This window comes from Globicephala melas, chromosome 7 (assembly GCF_963455315.2).
Source record: "Globicephala melas chromosome 7, mGloMel1.2, whole genome shotgun sequence".
Taxonomy (NCBI): domain Eukaryota; kingdom Metazoa; phylum Chordata; class Mammalia; order Artiodactyla; family Delphinidae; genus Globicephala; species Globicephala melas.
The window spans coordinates 34,888,688-34,912,072 of NC_083320.1; the positions used below are offsets into that span (position 1 = coordinate 34,888,688).

Here is a 23,385-nt window from a genome sequence, read left to right on the forward strand (position 1 = left end):
GCCCAATGTGAATCCAGGCAGTCTGCACCAGGGTCAGAACTTTTGCTGCTGCTCTCTTCCCACCTTCTCTAGAATTGATGTACTGGATTATTTTGCACGAGCCACTTAGAGTCCAGAATTTTCTAGGAGTATGAGAGAAATACTAGGGGTCATTCTTTCATAGCTGCTCTCTCTTCCTTGTATTTACTGAGTACCTACTGTGTCTCAGGCATTAGCAGAGGGGTAATGACATTATTGGACAGCTTGATGACAATAATTTACAAAAAGTGTGTGTTCTCTCAAAAGGCTGGGAATAAGTAAATCTAACTCAAACTTAAGTTAAAAAAATAGAATAGTTTTCTGTTTTTGACAGGAAGTGCTTTTTTGTTTTTTGAAGCTGAAAAAGAATTTATTATTTTTATTTATATTTTTTTATTGGCAAAACAAATTCTTTTTTTTATACAGCAGTTTCTTATTAGTTACCTATTTTATACATATTAGTGTATATATGTCAATCCCAATCTCCCAATTCATCACACCACCACCACCCTCCCCCACCACTTTCCCCCCTTGGTGTCCATATGTTTCTTCTCTACATCTGTGTCTCAATTTCTGCCCTGCAAACCGGTTCATCTGTACCATTTTTCTAGGTTCCCCATTTATGCGTTAGTATATGATATTTGTTTTTCTCTTTCTGACTTACTTCACTCTGTATGACAGTCTCTAGATCCATCCACGTCTCAACAAATGACCCAATTTCATTCCTTTTTATAGCTGAGTAATATTGCATTGTATGTATGTACCACATCTTCTTTATCCATTCATCTGTCAGTGGACACTTAGGTTGCTTCCATGACCTGGCTATTGTAAATAGTGCTGCAATGAACATTGGGGTGCATGTGTCTTTTTGAATTATGGTTTTCCCTGGGTATATACTCAGTAGTGGGACTGCTGGATCATATGGTAATTCTATTTTTAGTTTTTTAAGGAACCTCCATACTGTTCTCCATAGTGCCTGTATCAATTTACATTCCCACCAACAGTGCAAGAGGGTTCCCTTTTCTTCACACACTCTTCAGCATTTGTTGTCTGTAGATTTTCTGTTGATGCCCATTCTAACTAGTGTGAGGTGATACCTCATTGTAGTTTTGATTTGCATTTCTCTAATAATTAGTGATGTTGAGCAGCTTTTCATGTGCTTTTTGGCCATCTGTGTGTCTTCTCTGGAGAAATGTCTATTTAGGTCTTCTGCCATTTTTGGATTGGGTTGTTTGCTTTTTTAATATTGAGTTGCATGAGCTGTTTATATATTTTGGAGACAACGGACAATCCTTTGTCCGTTGATTCGTTTGCAAATACTTTCTCCCATTCTGACGGTTGTCTTTTCATCTTGTTTGTAGTTTCCTTTGCTGTGCAAAAGCTTTTAAGTTTCATTAGGTCCCATTTGTTTATTTTTGTTTTTATTTCCATTACTCTAGGAGGTGAATCAAAAAAGATCTTGCTGTGATTTATGTCAAAGAGTGTTCTTCCTATGTTTTCCTCTAAGAGTTTTATAGTGTCTGGTCTTACATTTAGGTCTCTCATCCATTTTGAGCTTATTTTTGTGTATGGTGTTAGGGGGTGTTCTAATTTCATTCTTTTACATGTAGCTGTCCAGTTTTCCCAGCACCACTTATTGAAGACACTGTCTTTTCTCCATTGTATGTCCTTGCCTCCTTTGTCATAGATGAGTTGACCATAGGAGTGTGGGTTTATCTATGGGCTTTCTATCCTGTTCCATTGATCTATATTTCTGGTTTTGTGCCAGTACCATATTGTCTTGATGACTGTAGCTTTGTAGTATAGTCTGAAGTCAGGGAGTCTGATTCCTCCACCTCCGTTTTTTTCCCTCAAGACTGCTTTGGCTATTCGGGGTCTTTTGTGTCTCCATACAAATTTTAAGATTTTTTGTTCTAGTTCTGTAAAAAATGCCATTGGTAATTTGATAGGGATTGCCCTGAATCTGTAGATTGCTTTGGGTAGTATAGTCATTTTTACAATATTTATTCTTCCAATCCAAGAACATGGTATATGTCTCCAACTGTTGGTATCATCATTAATTTCTTTCATCAGTGTCTTATAGTTTTCTGCATACAGGTCTTTTGTCTCCCTAGGTAGGTTTATTCCTAGGTATTTTATTCTTATTGTTTTAGTGGTAAATGGGAGTGTTTCCTTAATTTCTCTTTCAGATTTTTCGTCATTAGTGTATAGGAATGCAAGAGATTTCTGTGCATTAATTTCATATCCTGCAACTTTACCAAATTCATTGATTAGCTCTAGTAGTTTTCTGGTGACATCTTTAGGATTCTCTATGTATAGTATCATGTCATCTGCAAACAGTGACAATTTTACTTCTTCTTTTCCAATTTGTATTCCTTTTATTTTTTTTTCTTCTCTGATTGCCATGGCTAGGACTTCCAAAACTATGTTGAATAATAGTGGTGAGAGTGTACATCCTTGTCTTGTTCCCGATCTTAGAGGAGATGCTTTCAGTTTTTCACCATTGAGAATGATGTTTGTTGTGGGTCTGTCATATATGGCCTTTATTATGTTGAGGTAGGTTCCCTCTATGCCCACTTTCTGGAGAGTTTTTATCATAAATGGGTGTTGGATTTTGTCAAAAGCTTTTTCTGCATCTATTGAGATGATCATAAGGTTTTTATTCTTCAGTTTGTTAATATGGTTTATCACATTGATTGATTTGCATATATTGAAGAATCCTTGCATCCCTGGGATAAATCCCACTTGATCATGGTGTATGATCCTTTTAATGTGTTGTTGGATTCTGTTTGCTAGTATTTTGTTGAGGATTTTTGCATCTATATTCATCAGTGTTATTGGTCTTTAATTTTTTTTTTTTGTCGTATCTTTGTCTGGTTTTGGTATCAGGGTGATGGTGGCCTCATAGAATGAGTTTGGGAGTGTTCCTTCCTCTGCAATTTTTTGGAAGAGTTTGAGAAGGATGGGTGTTAGCTCTTCTCTAAATGTTTGATAGAATTCACCTGTGAAGCCATCTGTTTCTGGACTTTTGTTTGTTGGAAGATTTTTAATCACAGTTTCAATTTCATTACTTGTGATTGGTGTGTTCGTATTTTCTATTTCTTCCTGGTTCAGTCTTGGAAGGTTATACCTTTCTAAGAATTTGTCCATTTCTTCCAGGTTGTCCATTTTATTGGCATAGAGTTGCTTGTAGTAGTCTCTTAGGATGCTCTGTATTTCTGCAGTGTCTGTTGTAACTTCTCCTTTTTCATTTCTAATTTTATTGATTTGAGTCCTCTCCCTCTTTTTCTTGATGAGTCTGGCTAAAGGTTTATCAATTTTGTTTATCTTCTCAAAGAACAATCTTTTAGTTTTATTGATCTTTGCTATTGTTTTCTTTGTTTCTATTTCATTTATTTCTGCTCTGATCTTTATGATTTCTTTCCTTCTACTAACTTTGGGTTTTGTTTGTTCTTCTTTCTCTAGTTCCTTTAGGTATAAGGTTAGATTGTTTATTTGAGATTTTTGTTGTTTCTTGAGGTAGGCTTGTATTGCTGTAAACTTCCCTCTTAGAACTGATTTTGCTGCATCCCATAGGTTTTAGATCATCGTGTTTTCATTGTCATTTTTCTCTAGGTAGTTTTTGATTTCCTCTTTGATTTTTTCAGTGATCTCTTGGTTATTTAGTAACGTATTGTTTAGCCTCCATGTGTTTGTGTTTTTTACATTTATTTTCCCTGTAATTGATTTCTATTCCCATAGAGTTGTGGTCAGAAAAGATGCTTGATATGATTTCAATTTTCTTAAATTTACTGAGGCTTGGTTTGTGACCCAAGATTTTATCTATCCTGGAGAATGTCCCGTGAGCACTTGAGAAGAAAGTGTAACCTGCTCTTTTTGGATGGAATGTCCTATAAATATCAATTAAATCTATCTGTCATTTAAAGCTTGTGTTTCCTTATTAATTTTCTGTCTGGATGATCTGTCCATTATTGTAAGTGAGGTGTTAAAGTCCCCCACTATTATTGTGTTACTGTCAATTTCCTCTTTTATAGCTGTTAGCAGTTTCCTTATGTATTGAGGTGCTCTTATGTTGGGTGCATATATATTTATAATTGTTATATCTTCTTCTTGGATTGATCTCTTGATCATTATGTAGTGTCCTTCCTTGTCTCTTGTAACATTCTTTATTTTAAAGTCTATTTTATCTGATATGAGTATTGCTACTCCAGCTTTCTTTTGATTTCCATTTGCATCGAATATCTTTCTCCATCCCCTCACTTTCAGTCTGTATTTGTCCCTAGGTATGAAGTGGGTCTCTTGTAGACAGCATATATATGGGTCTTGGTTTTGTATCCATTCAGTGAGCCTGTGTCTTTTGGTTGGAGCATTTAATCCATTCACGTTTAAGGTAATTATCCATATATATGTTCCTATTACCATTTTCTTAATTGTTTTGGGTTTGTTTTTGTAGGCCCTTTTCTTCTCTTGTGTTTCCCACTTAGAGAAGGTCCTTTAGCATTTGTTGTAGAGCTGGTTTGGTGGTGCTGAATTCTCTTAGCTTTTGCTTGTCTGTAAAGCTTTTGATATCTCCATAGAATCTGAATGAGATCCTTGCTGGGTAGAGTAATCTTGGTTGTAGGTTCTTCCCTTTCATCACTTTAATTATATCATTCCACTCCCTTCTGACTTGTAGAGTTTCTGCTGAGAAATCAGCTGTTAACCTTATGGGAGTTCCCTTGTATGTTATTTGTCCTTTTCCCTGGCTGCTTTCAATAATTTTTCTTTGTCTTTAATTTTTGCCAATTTGATTACTATGTGTCTCAGCGTGTTTCTCCTTGAGTTTATCCTGTATGGGACTCTCTGCACTTCCTGGACTTGGGTGGCTACTTCCTTTCCCATGTTAGGGAAGTTTTCGACTATAGTCTCTTCAAATATTTTCTCGGGTCCTTTCTCTCTCTCTTCTCCTTCTGGGACCCCTATAATGCGAATGTTGTTGTGTTTAATGTTGTCCCAGAGGTCTCTTAGGCTGTCTTCCTTTCTTTTCATTCTTTTTTCTTTATTCTGTTCCGTGGCAGTGAATTCCACCATTCTGTCTTCCAGGTCACTTATCCGTTCTTCTGCCTCAGTTATTCTGCTATTGATTCCTTCTAGTGTAGTTTTCATTTCAGTTATTGTATTTTTCATCTCTGTTTGTTTGTTCTTTAATTCTTCTAGGTCTTTGTTAAACATTTCTTACATCTTCTCGATCTTTGCCTCCATCCTTTTTCCGAGGTCCTGGATCATCTTCACTATCATTATTCTGAATTCTTTTTCTGGAAGGTTGCCTATCTCCACTTCATTTAGTTGTTTTTCTGGGATTTTATCCTGTTCCTTCATCTGGTACATAGCCCTCTGCCTTTTCATCTTGTCTATCTTTCTGTGAATGTGGTTTTTGTTCCACAGGCTGCAGGATTGTAGTTCTTGCTTCTGCTGTTTTCCTGGCCCACGGTCCCCAGGGCTGTTGTGGCTTCGGCTGCTGAGGCCCCTCCAGAGCTCCGGGGCAGTTCAGTGACGGCAGAGGGAAGAGTCCCCAAGCCAGAAATTCCAGCTCTGCGGAAATGCGGGCTCCGTTCTGGGCACAGGGGGTGGGACCGCTCCAGGAAGTGCTTTTTTACACTTATTTTCTGTAGAGAGTCTTTGGTCCTGGTTGTAGTCATGGTTCTGAAATACTTTTTTTTTTTTTTTGCCAGAATCTACATACTCTCTCAAGCAAATAAATTTGCCATTGAATTTATATATTCTCTAAAAACTGTGTGCAGTAATTTCTCCTGTGAAACTTGAACTTAGTGGTAGCACTGAAAACTCTTCTGAGCTGTAGAGTTCACAAACAAGGGGACTTCTGAAAATCAATCACCAAAAACAATTTGTGAGAAACTTGTGTGTTTCTCAGATAGCATGACTGGGTACAGATGGGAGTTCCTTTGCCTGAGGGGCTGCTGTAATGAGATTAAACTCTGGTTTGGCTGATCTGCCTCCAAGGCTTGGGGACTTGGTTCTTGGAAGCAAAGAACAGACGGAAAACTTCTTTAGGCGTTATAAATATTTGTTGGGAAAAGGATGAAAAAAAAATCCTTTTAACAGTTTACAATGAATAGTATTAAAATTGTGCCTCAAATCCTTGAGCTAACAAGGGAAATCCTGGGACCTAGCAACTCTTCATATTTTTTCTCACAAAATTAGATCAGTTAAGATGGCTCAGTACTTTCAGGAAAATTCGAGAGCAATGTATTAATCAGTTGAATAATTATTATTTATTATCTTTTGCTATTTTATGGTTTGTTTAGGAAATTTGGGAGTGACTGTTTCTTTCTCCTTTGCTTCATTTTTTTGGCACCTGGGGGCAATCTGGAACCCTAGCCCACCTGTGCCTGAATTCCAGGTATAGGCTCTGAAGCAAGTGTGGTTAAAAGAAAGGTGCCATTACATATTTTATGGATGCTGCCACCAGAATGTCTGCTGAGAAATGAAAATGTTCCCGTCTCCAGACACAAGAGGGCACTCTAAACGGACAGCGTAGGATACAGCATCAAAAGGGAGGGATGGAGGGAAGGAGGAAGCTTAGTCAAAGGTACTATCGAATTCAGGCATCTCCCTAGCTGTCTCCGTTGTTCCCCCTTCTCCCCGCCCCTCACCTCACCCCACCCCCACCTTGCCCTAGGAAAAGAACTGTCCAGGCCGGATTCCCTCTTCTCATGGTTAAATCGAGATTGAGGCTTTCAGACTCAGAATTCCCAAATCTCTTACTTCAGTAAAAATCTGCATGTCGCTTTCCTCTGCTAACTTACATCATTAATCTCATTTGATGTTGCTTCCCTAAGAATGTTAAATTAAAATCTCGTTTTCTGATGCCAGCAGAATTGAACTGAGCTCTAAATTGGATATAGTATGAGCTAATTTCTTCCCCACAAACTCTTGTATAGCCTTTATTGAGGGTGAATTTTGCACCAACTTGTGTTTAACCTTCTGAGCCTTGCTGTACTCAGCACCCCTAGAATAGGGTCAACGGCACAGAGCTGGCGTATGTAGAGATTCTCAAACGAAATGTAAATTTGGAATGTAATTGGGAACCCAACAGGGAGGTTTTGCCTTTAACGGATGGAGTCTTGGTGGTACAATGTAGGTGAGTTTTGAAGTTATTCAATCTTCACAGGTATCAAAATGGTTTAATCTCTACTAGAGAAGTGTTTAAGAGAAAAGAATCTATTCTTCTGGCTACTGTGCATTAAGTAGAGAGATTAGAGTGCCCATAGCCCGTGGATTTTTTTTTTTGAAGAAGTTTAAAATATCTTAAAAGAATGGCAGAATTCAACCCAGATTTCTAGGATCACACCAATGATTCCACCGGAAAAGATGAAGATATGTAATATAGTATTTCAGTGGACTGACACTGGGACTAAAATATTGAAATTACCATTTCAAAGATGCACACTGGTGAATGCTTACATGCCCAGGGTCTACAAGAAAGGCAAAAATCTAGGAAAAAATCATAAACAGGTCTGAATATTTCTTAGCGTTCTTTTTTGTTTCTTTTCAGTGACCCGGAGCGTTTGCTACGTGCTTAGGAATGTGGCTGAGCTTTCTTAACCCTAAGAACAGCATGATGGGTACGTCAAGGTTGAGGGTGGAGGGTCCACCCTGACAAAGGCAGGTGTGCTCCTGACCTGGCAAACCCGTCATTTTCCTGTTGCAATAATCATTTGACTCATCTTTAAAGCTGTTTTTGAACTGACATTTTTCTGTGGTGAGCCAAATCTTGGCACACAAAATTTGTGCAAAGTCCTCCTGTCTTATAAAATATAAATCCAGGGCCTCAGCTGGAATAAATGGAGATTGCAGTCCTGAACATTTATCTTTCTTATTTGAACGAACAAACCTTCCTTCCTTCCTGGAATGTGACTTAACATTTAAAATTCCTATTAAACCTAGAAAAAAGGTACAGATGAACTGGTTTGCAGGGCAGAAATAGAGACACAGAAGTAGAGAACAAATGTATGGACACCAAGGGGGGAAAGCGGCGGGGGTGGTGGTGGTGTGATGAATTGGGAGATTGGGATTGACAGATATACACTGATGTGTATAAAATAGATAACTAATAAGAACCTGCTGTATAAAAAAAATAAAATAAATTCAAAAATAAAATAATATAAAATTCCTATTAAATCTCTGGGTACACCCAGAGACCTCAGAAGTTTCTCTCCAGAGAGAGCAAACATCCTCCCTGCACTTGGCAAAAGAAGAAACGGATGCTTGCGTGGTGTGCAGGCTCAGGTGCTCGGGGCTGCTCTGTGGAAGAGAGCCACTGAACCTGGGCTGCCAGAAAAAATGTGAACTTTGAGTTGAAAATAAGCATTTGAACTTGAAAGAGGCCAACACATCTGTAGGACACATGGAATTTCGATGCAAGCAGTGGCCAAACTGAGCTGCCTTGCCCTCCAAGACAGGGGACTTGGGGCTTCTTGGGATGTGGGCCCCCGGTATCCCCTCTCCCTTCCTCAGGTAACAGGAGCCCTGCTGCACACAGCCCCTGTGCTTCTGGGCAGCCGGCCACAACCCAGCTTGGGGGTGGGCTCTGATTAGTCTATGCTAATTAGCATGTCATTTGCTGATTGGTTGAGGGACAAGCCTACTAGTAGTCTGGGCCAATGATATGCAAGACCCTCGCTGGGACTTTTTTTTTTTTTTTTTTTGCGGTACGCGGGCCTCTCACTGTTGTGGCCTCTCCCGTTGCTGAGCACAGGCTCCAAATGCGCAGGCTCAGCGGCCATGGCTCACGGGCCCAGCCAATCCGCAGCATGTGGGATCCTCCCGGACCGGGGCACGAACCTGTGTCCCCTGCATCAGCAGGCGGACTCTCAACCACTGCGCCACCAGGGAAGCCCCAAACGGGATAGCATTTGAATCCCCCAATTGGTACATCACACATTGTGAGATTCTTTTTTTTTTTTTTTCCGCTGGGACTTTTGAGAAAGACACTTGCTCCATGTGGACGCTACCTGGAGAGCTTCTCTTTTCTTCTGGAAAGTGTAGGGGTGGACATGACTCTTAGGAGTGAGGCAGCTATTTGCCACCATTCTGAATACAATGTCAGCCCAAGGAGGAAGGGAGAGCTGAGATAACCAGGAGAAAGGGGCTAGAGTCCTGATCCATTTGGACCCAAGGCATACTTTGATACTGGGCTTTGCAGCCACTAAACCAATACCTTTTCTTTATTGTTTCAACGAGGCTAAGGTTTATATTACTTGCAACCAAGGTTTCCAAACTACCGTGTTGTGTCTAAGATGATCGGGGTGCACATCCATCTATATGTGTGTAACGTACTGGCCATTGTCAGGCATTGTTTTTTCCAAAAGGTTACCTGTCCCGAGAGAAACAGTATTGTTCAGAGCTCTGTGCCACAAAACTTCTAGTCTCTAAAGTTTTCTTGAAAGTACTACCTAGTACACTGGATGATAAAGTGGGCATAAATTAAAAAGAAAAAAAACAAGCCAGGTGTCAAATGCAGCATATTTTAATTTGTTTCAAATAAAGCAATATATGTATATATATATTTTTCAGAAAAACACCAGATGTTAAACTCTAGAAAAGCGCACGTGTCTTCAGCAGATCAAGTTTGTCTGATCAATAAGAATTTTGTTTTCAACATTAACTCTCTAAAGACGATCAATGGACTGACATCACTGCTACAACATAGGTTGCTACTGAGCCTCTGATCTTTAGCCACAACTTGATTTTCCTAACAAATGAGTAAATACTGCCTGGCTAAAATGCTGCAAAGTCTTGATGAGAAAAAGCGCCAACATATCAAGCAAAGCCATGAAAGTTATGAAGCAAGCTAGAGCTGATTATTAGAATTAGAAAAAATGATTAAGAGAGGATGACACAGCCGTACAGGGTTTGTATATTCGGATTGACTCTCTTTTGGCAGCGAATTGGGTCAGCACCTCGGGCAGGGAACAGAATCTGAATGAAAACTGCTTTTTTTTCTCTCCTAGCTCAGGCCACCAACGTCACAGCTGGGACGGAGAGAACCGCGGCATCTGTGGAAACTTCTATTCTCGTGGGGCAGAGATTGCACTGTGAAACCCTGGAGACGTTTCCCCGGAAAGGCCTGGCCTCTGAGTTGTCTGCAGCGTGCTGCCTTCGTCGGGGCTTTTCTGGATGGGCTGCAGCCTCGGGGGTCTTGGTTCCCAAAGAGGCCTCTTGGTTTTTGGTGCTGCCTTTGTTTTTGGGACGGAAGCCGTTGTGTGGTTGTCTTCTGTGTTCATGGCGGTTGTTGCCCTTCCCCATCGGATCAGCTTCGTTACCACTGCCCTGGGGCTTCGCAGACCCATTTAGCCTGTTGTTGTGATACTGCGGATTAAATCTTCGTCTTTGGCTAGAAGACCCATTCTACCAAAAAAAAAAAAAAAAGAGGTATTAGATGCCAACAAACGTCAGATGACATCAGTAGACATCAGGGAAACCAAATCTCTAAGTCACAGGTAAGCTTTTTTACACCCCAGAAGAATGTGACAACATGCAAATGAGGTCAAGCTGATAGAATCCTCGAGCTTAAAAGAGCAGCGGGGCTTCCCTGGTGGCGCAGTGGTTGAGAGTCCGCCTGCCGATGCAGGGGACACGGGTTCGTGCCCCAGTCCGGGAAGATCCCACATGCCGCGGAACGGCTGGGCCCGTGAGCCATGGCTGCTGGGCGTGCGCGTCTGGAGCCTGTGCTCCGCAACGGGAGAGGCCACGGCAGTGAGAGGCCCGCATACCGCAAAAAAAAAAAAAAAAAAACAATAATAAGCAAAGAAAAAAAGCTATGAAGCTGTATTTAGACAAGTGAAACAGATCTGGTTATGATCTTGAATCTATGACTGTATGAAATACTCCTTGTCCAAGTGCTATTTTAAAGTTCATGAAGATATCTGGGGCCAGAGAAATGCCTGTCACAGTCACTAATGAGAATTCTAAAAGACCAAGACCACAAAATCCAACAGGGCACTTGTTAGAAAACCAGCATTTTGGAATGCGTAAAAAAAAAAAGTCTCTTTATTCAAGCTCTCTTTCTGAGAGCTCAGGAAAAATGTCTTTATAGCATTCCCAGCTTCTGAATCATCAAAACCCATTTCTTGGTCATTCTCTAATGATAAGGAGGAAATCACTTCTCAAGGATATAGTGGAGAAGCAGAAGGAGAGAAGACTGTCCTTTTGGATGCTTCTATTTTTAAGGGTCATAGTAGATAAGAATTAATAATGTCATTTTGAAATGTATTCTCTTTACTGAAAGCCCAAGAGAAGAAAGTGCAGTTTGAACTAACTTTGGCCTCTTACAGAAAAACTAGACATAAATGGGAGTTAAAGGATCATAAAAAACATGTCAGATTTCTTCTCACTAATGGTGTCAGTGGCCAGGTTCTGAATCTTGTTCCCATGTCTGTGTGAGTCCCTTCCACATGTGGGCCAGTTACGAGGACCTGGGTGGCACTCAAGGCATGAGAAGCACCGTCTCATTTAGGTGGACTCTGCTGATGCTGTCAAGTGTGTGAAGACCACTTCCTCCACAGGGGACAGCGCCTATGAAATGGGGACCGGATGGGACCGGGGGAGTTCTGGGAGGCCGAACTGGCAGAAGGAGGCTCTGGAGGTCGGGCTGCTGCTGGGGGTGGGCGGAGCCTGGGTGTGACCAGTGGTGGCTGTTTTCTTTGCAAACGAGTGGTTTCTTGCCCAGGAAATGCACTAGGGTCTGCGGGACTCCTGGAAGCAGGGCAAGGTGGCCTCCCTGGAGCAGTTTACCTGCTTATTAGCCGGCACAGCCTGGTGAGAGCTGTCAGCGGTGCTGGGAAGGTTGCTCGCCAGTTTGGGGTTTGCTGCTTTACCCTCGGAGGGCTTGTTGTGATTGGATGATTTTCTGGTGAAGTTACTCTGTTTCCCAGAGGTGGTCGCGTGAGCGTTGAGCAGTGGCAGCAGGGAGCTGCAGGGAGTTCTTGAGGAATAGTTGTTCTTTGGATGTGTAACTGCAACAAGAAAGCACTTGGTGTTAGGGGCTGTGCCTCGGTAACCCATTAGGAGATGGAGAAATTGGCAGGAGCTTCATAAAAACATTAAGTTTTTGTTTTTGTTTTTCTTTTGGAAAGATATCGTTTGAAAAAGCACCTAGGTGCTTGGAGACCACCAAATGTCTTCTGTGAGAATCACTGAATAGCATAATCATTCAGGTTGGGAGACATTTGTAGGAAATGAGACAGATCTGAGCACCTTTAATATTATGCCTTAGGTCAAAAACCACCAAGGGAAGAGGGATAATGAAACCCCGAAGTGCCCTCTCAGCCCTGTCCACAAAGGTACTCTGCCTCTTGGGTTCCCCATTACCAAACCTGTTCTTGCTGTTCTTGTCATATCCCTAGACCCGTTGGTGTTGCAGAGATGCAGAAAAACCTAGAGGTACACGGACACTTGGCTGGTCAGAGCCACAATATTTTGAGAGCTTCAGAATGGGGTGATGCCAGGTGTCAGGAATTTTGTCACCCTGGGGTGGTATATATCCCCTGACCTTACGGCCATGCCTGCCGGCCCAAAAGATGCCCCAAAGCATCTTCTATATTCCATTAGAGTTACATTATCTGGCCTTTTATCAACTCCATTTTCTACAGCCCCACTGCAAATCTGCAACAATTCCAATGCTAAAGTCCATGCAGGCTAATCAGACAGATCCCCGGCAGGGCTCGGACAGGTCTGTTCAATTTTTATTATCACCCTTCCCACTGGTTTTGAAAGGGGTGGTTTTTGATGGGATGTTTCTGTGCGATTATGCTGAATCAGGGCCGGAGGGAATCAACTTAAGGACATAATCATGACTTTCCTCTCATAGTTCACCAGCATTTGACTGCCCGTTTGGACAGCAAGACCTCTGAATCTTAAAAAATTGTCACCAGTTTTTAAAAGCAATTTTCTCTGCTACCTGTGTTGGATCAGACTTAATCCTAGCATTCTTCCTGAGGATTTGGAGTGTGAATAGGGATCACAGGACATTAGAAATGGAAAGGACAGGGATGAATCTCTAGTCCCTTCATTTTACAGGTAAGGTGTGATGGCACGTCGGGTACTGTCCAATCATGACGAGGGGATTTTAGTGGCTCTTTGCTAACTAGATTCACTTTCACAGGGGTCATTACTATTTGCGGTTCAGTAGCTGTGGGCTTTCCATGTGCTCTCAACAAAGCTGAGAAGAAAAGGGGCTTTCAAGGACTGCTGTCTCCAACAAGGGAGGCTGGCTTCCAATGTGGACACCTGGGATTCGGGAAGGGATGGTTCCTCCCACTAGATGGCACTGGAGGGCTCTAGAGGAGAGCAGGTGGCACTACACCGCCCTCCCCTCCTCAGATGGTGGCAGAGTCACTTGGCATCAGGGTCTTGCCCATTATCAGCCTGGAGTGGCAACTAGGATAGGCAGTTACATTTCCAACTGTGAATCAGAGAGTCTGGTTTTTTAGAGGTGAGGCAAAATCTGGGGATGGAGAATGGCAAGTGGGGTAGATTCATAAGGGAGGGAGTGTATAGAAAAAAATAATTTAAAAGAAATGCAGTCAAAAATTCAGATAATTGCCGAAGATATGTGAGCAAGGATGCTCACAGCAGTGTTATTTTAATGGTGAAAAACTGGAAGCAACCTAAATGTCCACAATCAAGGGACTGATTATGCCAATTATATTTAAATAAATTACGGGTTAAATACATTGACATGGAAAAATGTCAGCCATATATTGTGAAATGATAAAAGCAAATTCTCTTACTATATATGTATATTGTATAGTATAGTAAATGATGTAGTATAATTAAGTATACTGTATAATTTACACAGTAGATATATGTACATAAAAAGTGTGATGGGGCCACAAAAGTAATGTCATGTTCTATTTTATATAGTTTGTAATTTTTAGATCAAGCTTATATTTTTTATACTCAGAAAAACATGCAATTTCCACTTTGAAAAAAAAAAGTGAAGCCAAATCTCAATTTTTCAGCTCACTACGAGGCTGTAGATATTCCATGTCCTTCACCAGTTGTTCCTTCCTCCTTGTGGCGTCCTTGAAGCCACTTTGGTGCTCATTCCCACCTCCCCTGGTGGGTGGGCTGGAGCAGGGGAAAAAGGATCAGGCAATTTTGTTGCATGTTAACTGCTCTAATTAAGGGAGAGACTCAGTCAGGCACTGCTGAGCAGTGTGTGTGACACACACACACACACACACACACACACACACACACACACACACACACACACACACACACGACAGCTGGGCCCTTAGGGAGACTCCCTCTCCCTGTAACAGGTCTCTATAGAACCAGGCAGTTTGAAATCAGAGAGGCAGTTGATCTGGCAGTGCTTAAGAAAAGTTTGCGAAAGATATAAACTAGTTGACCTGTTCTGTTCCGCTTAATAAATCCTGGGGATTTACTGATGGGGCAGTGGCATTTGAAGACTCGAAGTTCGGATCTTGACATTTTTAGCGACTTGTGTCATGACCTTAGATCATTAAATCTCTTTAGACCTCACTTTAGCCCCCTGGGGGACCGCACACCTGACATTTCTGATATCAACTCCAAATAGCACCAGGCTTATGCACACAGAATTATTTAGAAAGTATGCAAAACTCACTTTCTCCACAGAGCATGATTTGGGCCTTTAGCTGTTCAATGTCACAGGAGAACCGGGCAGCTTTCCCAAGCTCTTCGTCATATTTACGCTCGCTGACAAAGTGCTGTAGGGAAGAGACAGGAGACCCATGATTGCAGAAACGACTGAGGCATGCTGCTGATCCATTCTCTGCTCTCCCGCCACCACTGATGACGTGAAAGCATCCCCAGGTGGGGAAGCATGCCAGCTCTGTCACTGGGAGGCTCTGTTAAAGCAGGCTTGGTTTTGGCCTGCCTGGAGCAGGGTCACCTTCTTCTTCTGGGAAACACGTGTGGGTCCTGTCTGTACAGGCAAAATGTGTGTCTGGACTCATCTACTTAAACCTTTTAGCACCCCACGCCCTCCTTCTAGCACTTCCTGTCCTATTGTAAATTACGGGATTGCCTTCTGGCAGTCTTCCTAATCTGGCCAATGGCCTCCTAAGGTATCACTCCTCATGAGAAAGCATGTCATCCTTCCTAGACGTCCGTCTCCATTTTAATAGGGTACCAGGAAGTCCAAAAAGCCTTCAGTATCGATAACTAGAAACCATTATCTTGAATGGTAGAATTTCAAGTGCTGTTAAAGGAAGTGGGAAAGAGATTACTTTTCAGTTCATTTAAAATTAAGATCTATGTGTAGATGACAGAGTGAGCAATAGAGAAATAACTATAAGTCAGTCCCTCTGTGATCTACCAGGGAGTTTACCACATGGCAAGAGAGACAGATACCACAAGATACAATATAACGTAGAATGTAGTAGGTGCTTTAGGAATATGAAAGAGGAAGAAATTATTTCCTACTGAGGGGAATGGGTAAAGAGTTATGTAAGAGGAAGCATTTTAGCTGGAACATTAAAAAAAATATTGAACACTTGCCAGACATGGGCCAGATTCTTAACATATAATCTCATTTTCAGCTGATCACATCATTATGAAGTCAGTACTAACTGTAATTTACAAAGGGGGAATCGAGGTTCTAAGAATCTAAGAAAATATGTAATTTATCCAAGGTTGCAAGAGCAGGACTGTTGCACTCCAAAGCCTGTGCTATCAACCATTTTACGATGAGTGGGATTTTGATGGGTAGAAGTGAAACTTGGAAATGAGTGGATTTCAGTTGACCAGGAAGCTGGCAACTTCATATTTATCAAAACAAGTGTGTGTTTGTTTGTTTGGCTTTCCAGGATGTTTTTCTGGGTATCAAGATGGGTTCTGCCAACCAGCCCCATTCCCCATTCTAATCTCCTTTGGGACCAGGGAACATCTGTGACATTAGAAGTGCATCTGTGTCCACAAGACGAAGGGTTTTGTTCTACTGAAACTAATTAGCAGTGGCCATAATAAATATATACTGGAGTCCAGTGGTGGATTTTATTTTGAAGGGAAGAGGAGACCATAGTGGGGGAGACCAGACCTGCTCTAATAACTCTGGTCTCAGGGTGAATGACCAGGCTGGAGGGAGACAGTGGATGCAGAAAGACTAGTCAGGAGGCCACTGCAATTGACTGGGTTGGAGGAAACAAAGACCAGGAGAGCAGGTGAGAAGGGAAAGACCTACAGAACTTCTCAGAACCTTCAGGGGAAATCCTCATCCCCATGGGGCTCTCTTTTATGCCTAACCAGGATGGAGGGGACCAAACTCACTTGCCACTTTCTACCATACCCAACCAGTGGTTATGCTGGGATGAGCAGACAATCCTACTTATAAAGCTAGCAACAAATATGACTTCAAAGTACACTAGTTCCCTAGAAGTCGGTCAGAAGCTGGAGTGCGTGTGCATGTGTGTATGTTTACTGTATTGGGGAAAATGAGGATAAGGGAAAATTTATAAACTGTAACTTCCTATTTTGTTGTAGATACTTGTTTTTGCCTTTCTGCTAACAATTTCTCCTTCTGGTAACTGTACCCCAATGCGGTTTCCAAGATTCACAGCGTTGGTGGGTCTTTCAATCAAGACCTCTCTTGGCCAAATGGTGGATGTGACCCAAGTGGAGGCCAATCAGAATCTCTCTGTTTGGGATTTGAATCCAGTGGGGTGGCCCAAGGGGTGATGACATCTGGAGGTCACTCACTCTGATGGCGCCCTGAAGAGTGTCTGGTAATTACTGCTGCCAACATTTCTGCCCAGTTATAACCTGGAGTCTTCAGAGCACACTCTGCTTTGGTGAGCTACCCTCATGTCCTTTCCAATTCTACTTGTTCTTGAGGTTAGCCAGGGTCAGCTTCTGTTGCGTGCAGCTAAAGAAATCCACTAAATACATATTTGTGGGTGGTATTCTCAATAAAAGGGCAAGTAAGCTAGAAAAGGATATGGGAAAGAAGTCTCCACACATTGTTCATTCTTTAGAATCCTTACTGTTACACTAAGTTCATACTTAGTGTGTGTTCACATGTGTGTGTGTTTATATACATATGCATAAATTACATATGGTGAAAATAATGTTCCCCTTCCCAGCTATAATTTATGGTTCAATACATTTTATTTGGGTCAGTTCCACTGGCTAAAAGAATAGCTTGTACCTCTCCTCTGTAATGATATAGCCCTTCGACACATAGTCTACTTAAATATAGTGACTAGGTGTTTCTTTAACCCTTCTGTATTCTCGATTTCAACCCTGTGAAACACAGCTGGGTGTCTGATATTAGATCCTCAGAGAACAGCACTCTATGGATGCAGAACAGACGTAATGGGGATCAGAACTCTGGCTCAGGGTTCAGGCTGTGATATTTTAGAACTGACCTTAATTTCTGCCCTGAGTTCGGCCAGCTGCATCTCTGCCATCTGACTGGCTAGATCAGTAAGTCTCTTTAGTTCTTCTGCTTTCTTTTGACGAGCAGTCAGGATTTCCACTGCCAGATAAGAAGGAATAATACATTAAGGCCAAAGATGTAAACATATTAAATGACCTAATTTCTTGGATCAGTTCTCTCTCCACAGATGGATCGCTTTGTTGGGCCATGGCTGTTTTCTGAGTTGGTCACTAAGCTGGGCTGGCCCTTGATGCTCATCACCAACCACTCATTTCCTTATGTCTTTATCCACCAAGCCCCAAACCAAACACGGTCCTTTCTGATTCACTGTACACCCACAATCTTCTTCATTTTCCCCACTGGCATCTGATCTCACTTACTTAGTTTGGACTTTTAGATTTGTGCATTACTCAGAACAACTATCTCCAAGAAGAAAAAAAAAAACCATTAAAATCCTATCTGAATGCTAATGCAAAGACAGTGAGTCCACTCAGCAAAAACCATTATTCTGTATGTGCTGTACTATCAAATTCTAACAACATCAGACCCTCTGAACTTTAACACATATTCATTTAGGGCAACTAGCTGTGTTATTGAAAGATGACATAAAAGTTTTCCTTTATTAGCTTTTTGTGAGCTAAAAAATGCCTCTGCTTTTGCTACTCTGCAGATATGTTTCCATTTTGCAACCAGAGAGAAGTTGCAGACCAGAGTTTTTGTTATAAGTGTCCACAATGGAAAAATTTCAAGGGTGAGTCAAAGCTTGCTTAAGCTGAATTCATGTGCACTCTAGCATCTGCACATGCAGCGAAGTCACAAGGGGATTCTTGGCATCACACTTCACACACCTGTCAAGATGAACCACTCAAGGTTCAAGTAGATGTAGGAGCCCACAGGTTAATTGTGTGTGTGTGTGTTTCCCAAAAGACCATGGAGCTCAAAGGCAATGAATACGAATACACTGGGTGAGATTTAAACCAGAAGTTTGATTTTATAATAGATAAGATTTGTAGTTCTCTCATTCCAGTCACATATGAATTGCCTTCATTTCTTTTGGACAAAGATTTTGAGTTATAACAAAAGAAAAGTCCACCTAACTAATACGATGTGCACGTGGAATTCACATTCCATTCTTGGCTGGACAAGGGTCAACTGCTTTATTAGACCAGATTCACAGCCCAATGCCCAAACAAGGTGCCTTCTGACTTTAAGGGTTCTTAATTTATAAATGTCAAAAATAGTTGCTTCAGAAGCCCCAAAAGAAGTTCAGAGTCAGTCAAGAGTTAAGATTTCCTGCAAACCAGAAGCCATTCCTCAGACAGGATGAGAAATATCTTTTTATGCTGATACCAACGTTGAGATGTCAATAAAATAACTAATCTATAACTCATAAAGCCTAACCATCTGCCAAACTGCTCTAATCACGCTTTAATTATTTACCGGGACGCCCCCTGCCTCCCATGTACAATTCCAGGTAGCTAGGCAGACTGAATTGTGCCTGGTGGCATTTCAGAGTGCAGAGAAGCTAGTGAAAAACTTGTCCTGATGATGGGAGCGAAAGGAATTTTCATCTGAACGTAGAAAATGTATTACTGAGTGATGTCCCAGGTCACCCAGTCAGACCAGAGGTCACAAAAAGGTAGCCAGCTATCACTTTCAGTGACAGGGTACATATATTTTGTTTGGTCCACACATTACTTTTACAAATAAATCACCCACACTTGAAAGTTAAGTGATTCCATTCAAAAGCTGGATTTCTGGTTGCTCTTCTGGCTACAGCAGGCATCTCTAGTCCTGGCAAAAACTGCACATTTAGTTCTTTGTGTCTGGGATACCTAGGGCCTGGTACACAGTGAGTGCCCAATATGTTTGCTGAATGAACGATTCCAACGAATGGATCAATGCATTACTTAAAAGGAATATGCAAAGAATGAATCAATGCATTACTTAAAAGGAATATGCAAAGAAAGGCAGAAGTTCCTTTTCTACAGGGGCCACTTGAGAATATCTAGGACTCATACCTTTGACTGATTATTTATTTCCCATTATAATTCAACATATGGATGGGACTAAAGCCTGGAGAATGAGAAAATGATTCTTGAGTAGGAAGATGAAATGAGGTACTTTCCTCTTGCAAAGTAAGATAAATAAGAATGCTGAGGGCTCAGCTTTGATGAGCAGCTAGTAAAGGGGTCAACAGACCCTGAGTGACTACATGGATAAACAGATCTGACTTTTCTTAACAGATCATTTGTGGGACTGGTGACAATTAGGGGTAATTGTTCTTTTTGATTAAGTAGAATTTGAGCATTCATACCAAACAAAAGATTTTGTAGAAATAGATATAAATGGGCCCTAAAATAGAAATGCAGGTGCAAGATCACCAATAAATTCTGAGTTTACACTCATGCAAATGTGCATGGGAATGAACACTTTGCATCAGCAAGTGTTGGGATGAGTTTTACATATAGTCTCATTAACATTTCAAAGCCTTTCATTATGAAAAAGTCCTAAAACTTGAGATCAAAAGCCAATATTCTCTGGGGGGAAGCCAACATTTTCACCTCAAAAACATCAATCACAGAAACAGAAAGCAAAACCGAAACAGATCAGTTCCTAAAATTCATTGATCCTATAATTTCAAATAGAATAGTAAGTATGTTTTGAAAGCACCATCCTTTTGGAAATTTGTAGAGGGAGACAGTCCCATATGGCTTTAGATTTTCACTGCATTCAACACTTGATTAGTATTATTTATGTAGTATCTGGTATGCTGAAATCCATTCGCTCAGTAGGATTTATAATTTCCTTCAAGTTTCTGGAACACATTAGAAGCTTGCTCTTATTACTTGAACCATGGAAAATTTTAGGGCTTCTCGAATAATATGTCTTAGCAGAGGGTATACTTGAAATCCTGGGGGATGGGGGGCCAGAATCTGGGGCCCAAGTAGCTCTTCAAGCCCAAAGGTTCTTTGAAATCCTTTTAATTCCTTAAAAATTCTTGTGAATTTTGCATTTTACTTCATAATAGATCTATGTTCCTGTTAATATAAAGTAATGTTTTCTTCCCATCTCTAGTAAATTTGACACTCTGAGAACACACCTGTCTAGGCCTCCAATTCCCTGGGCAGGCAAAGTTTGAGATCATAGCACGACAGCATCCTTTCTTCATCTGTAAAATGTAATAATCATATACCCCTCACAGGGTTATTGTGGAACTGAATGAAATAACCAATGTGAATTGTTTAGAATAGTACCCTAAAAAACCCTAACTACAAATACTATTATTCTTTTTAATTTAAAAAAATAAATTTATATATTTTATTTATTTTATTTTTGGCTGCACTGGGTCTTCGTTGCTGCACGCAGGCCTTCTCTAGTTGCAACGAGCGGGGGCTACTCTTCCTTGCAGTGCGCAGGCTTCTCATCGTGGTGGCTTCTCTCGTTGAGGAGCACGGGCTCTAGGTGCGTGGGCTTCAGTAGTTGTGGCACGTGGGCTCAGTAGTTGTGGTGCATGGGCTCTAGAGCGCCGGCTCAGTAGTTGTGGCACACAGGCTCAGTAGTTGTGGCTCCCAGGCTCTAGAGCGCAGGCTCAGTAGTTATGGCACACAGACTTAGTTGCTCCGCGGCATGTGGGATCTTCCCAGACCAGGGCTCAAACCCATGTCCCCCTGCATTGGCAGGTGGATTCTTAACCACTGCACCACCAGGGCAGCCCACAAATACTATTATTAAAGTGAGATATATTTATCTAGAATATACATCCCTCTTGTTGCAATTACGTTCACGTTCACTAATATTGGATCCCACAGCCTGTAGATACTGAATTAATTACAATAATTCTTTTAAGAAATACAATGAAGTACCCACAGTCTTCTCAGCTTTGTGTTAGGTGCCATGAGGGATATAGGAGCTTATGTTATAATTGGGGAAATATGGTTTATATCATGTGCAGGAAATGGAAAACGTGGAAAATACTCTTGAGACCATAGATAAGGAAGCTCAAAATGGTGGTTGCAAAGACAGTTCAGCACTTTGTGGGGAGAAATTCAATGGTTCTTTCTATCGATGGAGAAGACTTATGGTTGACATAGGTGTGTCACCTGAGAGAGGCTGCATAACCCCCCTGACCTCTGTTTTCTGAGGGGTTGGACTAACCTCTCTACTAAGATGAGCTTTTCTCTTTTTATACACACCGTGTCAGGCACTGTGCTAGTAACTATTTGATATAGACACTCTTCTTATGCCCTATTTTCTGATTAGGAGCCTGACTTTAGAAATTCACAAAATAGTTCAATGTCACACAGCCAGTAAATAGGTGGAACCTGGATTTGATTTCATTTCTGTTCACCTCCAAGGTAAGCAAATTGGTTTCCCCAGGGCGCTGGGCAGTTCTAAACCAGGACCGATTCCTGAAGTTAGGGGAACCCTGTCAATCAAGCTAGCCGTTTCAGCTAGCCTGAAAGCTCCATGAGTGCAGGTCCCAGATTCATCTGTTTGCTCGTCTGTCCCTCTCTCTGCCAGTGCTTAGCACACAAGGAAGCACACAGTCAATGTTTACTGATTGAATGAGTTTTAAAAATGGGGATGCTCTCCAGAGATGCCCAAATTCCACAGGTCTTGGGACTGAATACTACTGTCCCAAGAAGGAAGAATGAGCACTTGAAATCTCAGGCCCTCTGTTAAACTCTGAGAAAGTGATGTGCTGGTAACTTTCTGTTTGGTGCTAGAGAAACATTTGTGTTTGTGTTGGCTGTTCCATTTTTATCGTTAGGATATGAAACTGAAAAGGGAAAATAAGCTGTACCTGAGAAACAGGGAAGATCCCAAGTCATGGGGTAATCTACTGCTACTGAAGAAATCAACAAATGTCAATAAAATAAAATAATTTCACAGTCAAAGGAATTGTGTAACTATCTATATATTCCACAGCTTAACCCTGGATCACATTTAGTTTTATTTAATAAAACCTGCTGTATTTTAGATTCTAAAATGTTGTTTAAAATTATTTGGAAAAATTGTCTAACAAAAATAATGATAGCTATTTTCCATAAAATAACTACTGAATTTATGGCCAAGGGCCAGGCAAGAAAAATATTAAAAGAATGAAGGATCTGGTCTGATCCTTCACTGTTAAAAGGAAAGCACTGAAGTCAAAAGTAAAGGAATTTAACTGAAACCTGGCTGGGGGTGCAGACTGCCATGTATCCAATTTATGAGATAATATTTGGGTAAGGATGAAGAATTTAAAATGCCTAGGAGATACGGATTGTAAAACTAAATCCCAGCCGAAAAATATGGTCTTAGGGGAAAAAAAAGAAAAAAAAATGGTCTTAGGGCTCCCATTAACATAGCAAATGAATTTAAAAATAAAAGAGGGGTCAGCATGTACACTTGCGTTGAATCTGACTGAGCAATCTTGTCTCAGTTGAAATTTCCAACCCATGAACCTCAGCCTATTTGAGATGGCAAATCCACCCTAATGGCTGTTGGGTTAACTTTACAGCAGTGGAAAGGCTTAGAAATAGGTATAAAAATAGTAAGATAAATCAAACCCAGAGTACTAATATTTTGTGTTAAATTCAGAAAAAGTTTTGCAGTGATCAAGATTGCCTGCGTGTGTTCATTATTTAAATATAGAGTATTCTGTATATTACACAATCTCGCTTGTGATTTCAAACACGTAACTGATTTTCTTCTGAGGTGTTAAGTTGGCAGGTGTTAGCGAATTTGGCTGAGTTTGTAAACAGAATTGGAGCGTTTTAAGAGAACTTCATTTAGTACATCTCTAAGTTTGAATTATTAATCTTATAGGAGTTGCTTAAGAGCTTGGAATACTTTGCTGGTTAGGTTTGTGAGTTCGCCTTGTCAGGTATCCGAAGGGTTTGAAAAAAATAAGATATATTAAATTTACAAATGTAATTCAAAATGTTAAGGGA

General features: G+C 41.0%; 1 protein-coding gene across 8 annotated transcripts in view; it reads right to left on the reverse strand.

Annotated features, from left to right (window-relative positions):
- Positions 1–9,531: 9,531 nt before the first annotated feature.
- The window catches only part of SPATS2L (spermatogenesis associated serine rich 2 like), a 163,631-nt gene continuing 149,777 nt past the window's right edge, over positions 9,532–23,385 (reverse strand). For all 8 annotated transcript variants that reach the window (XM_060302088.2, XM_030855301.3, XM_030855293.3 and 5 more), the window contains 4 exons: positions 17,436–17,545; positions 14,675–14,777; positions 11,815–12,035; positions 9,532–10,428 (listed from right to left, as the gene is read on the reverse strand). In XM_060302088.2, coding sequence (XP_060158071.1) covers positions 10,033–10,428; positions 11,815–12,035; positions 14,675–14,777; positions 17,436–17,545 — 830 coding nt within the window. In that variant the 3' untranslated portion in view covers positions 9,532–10,032. The remainder of the gene's footprint in view (positions 10,429–11,814; positions 12,036–14,674; positions 14,778–17,435; positions 17,546–23,385) is intronic.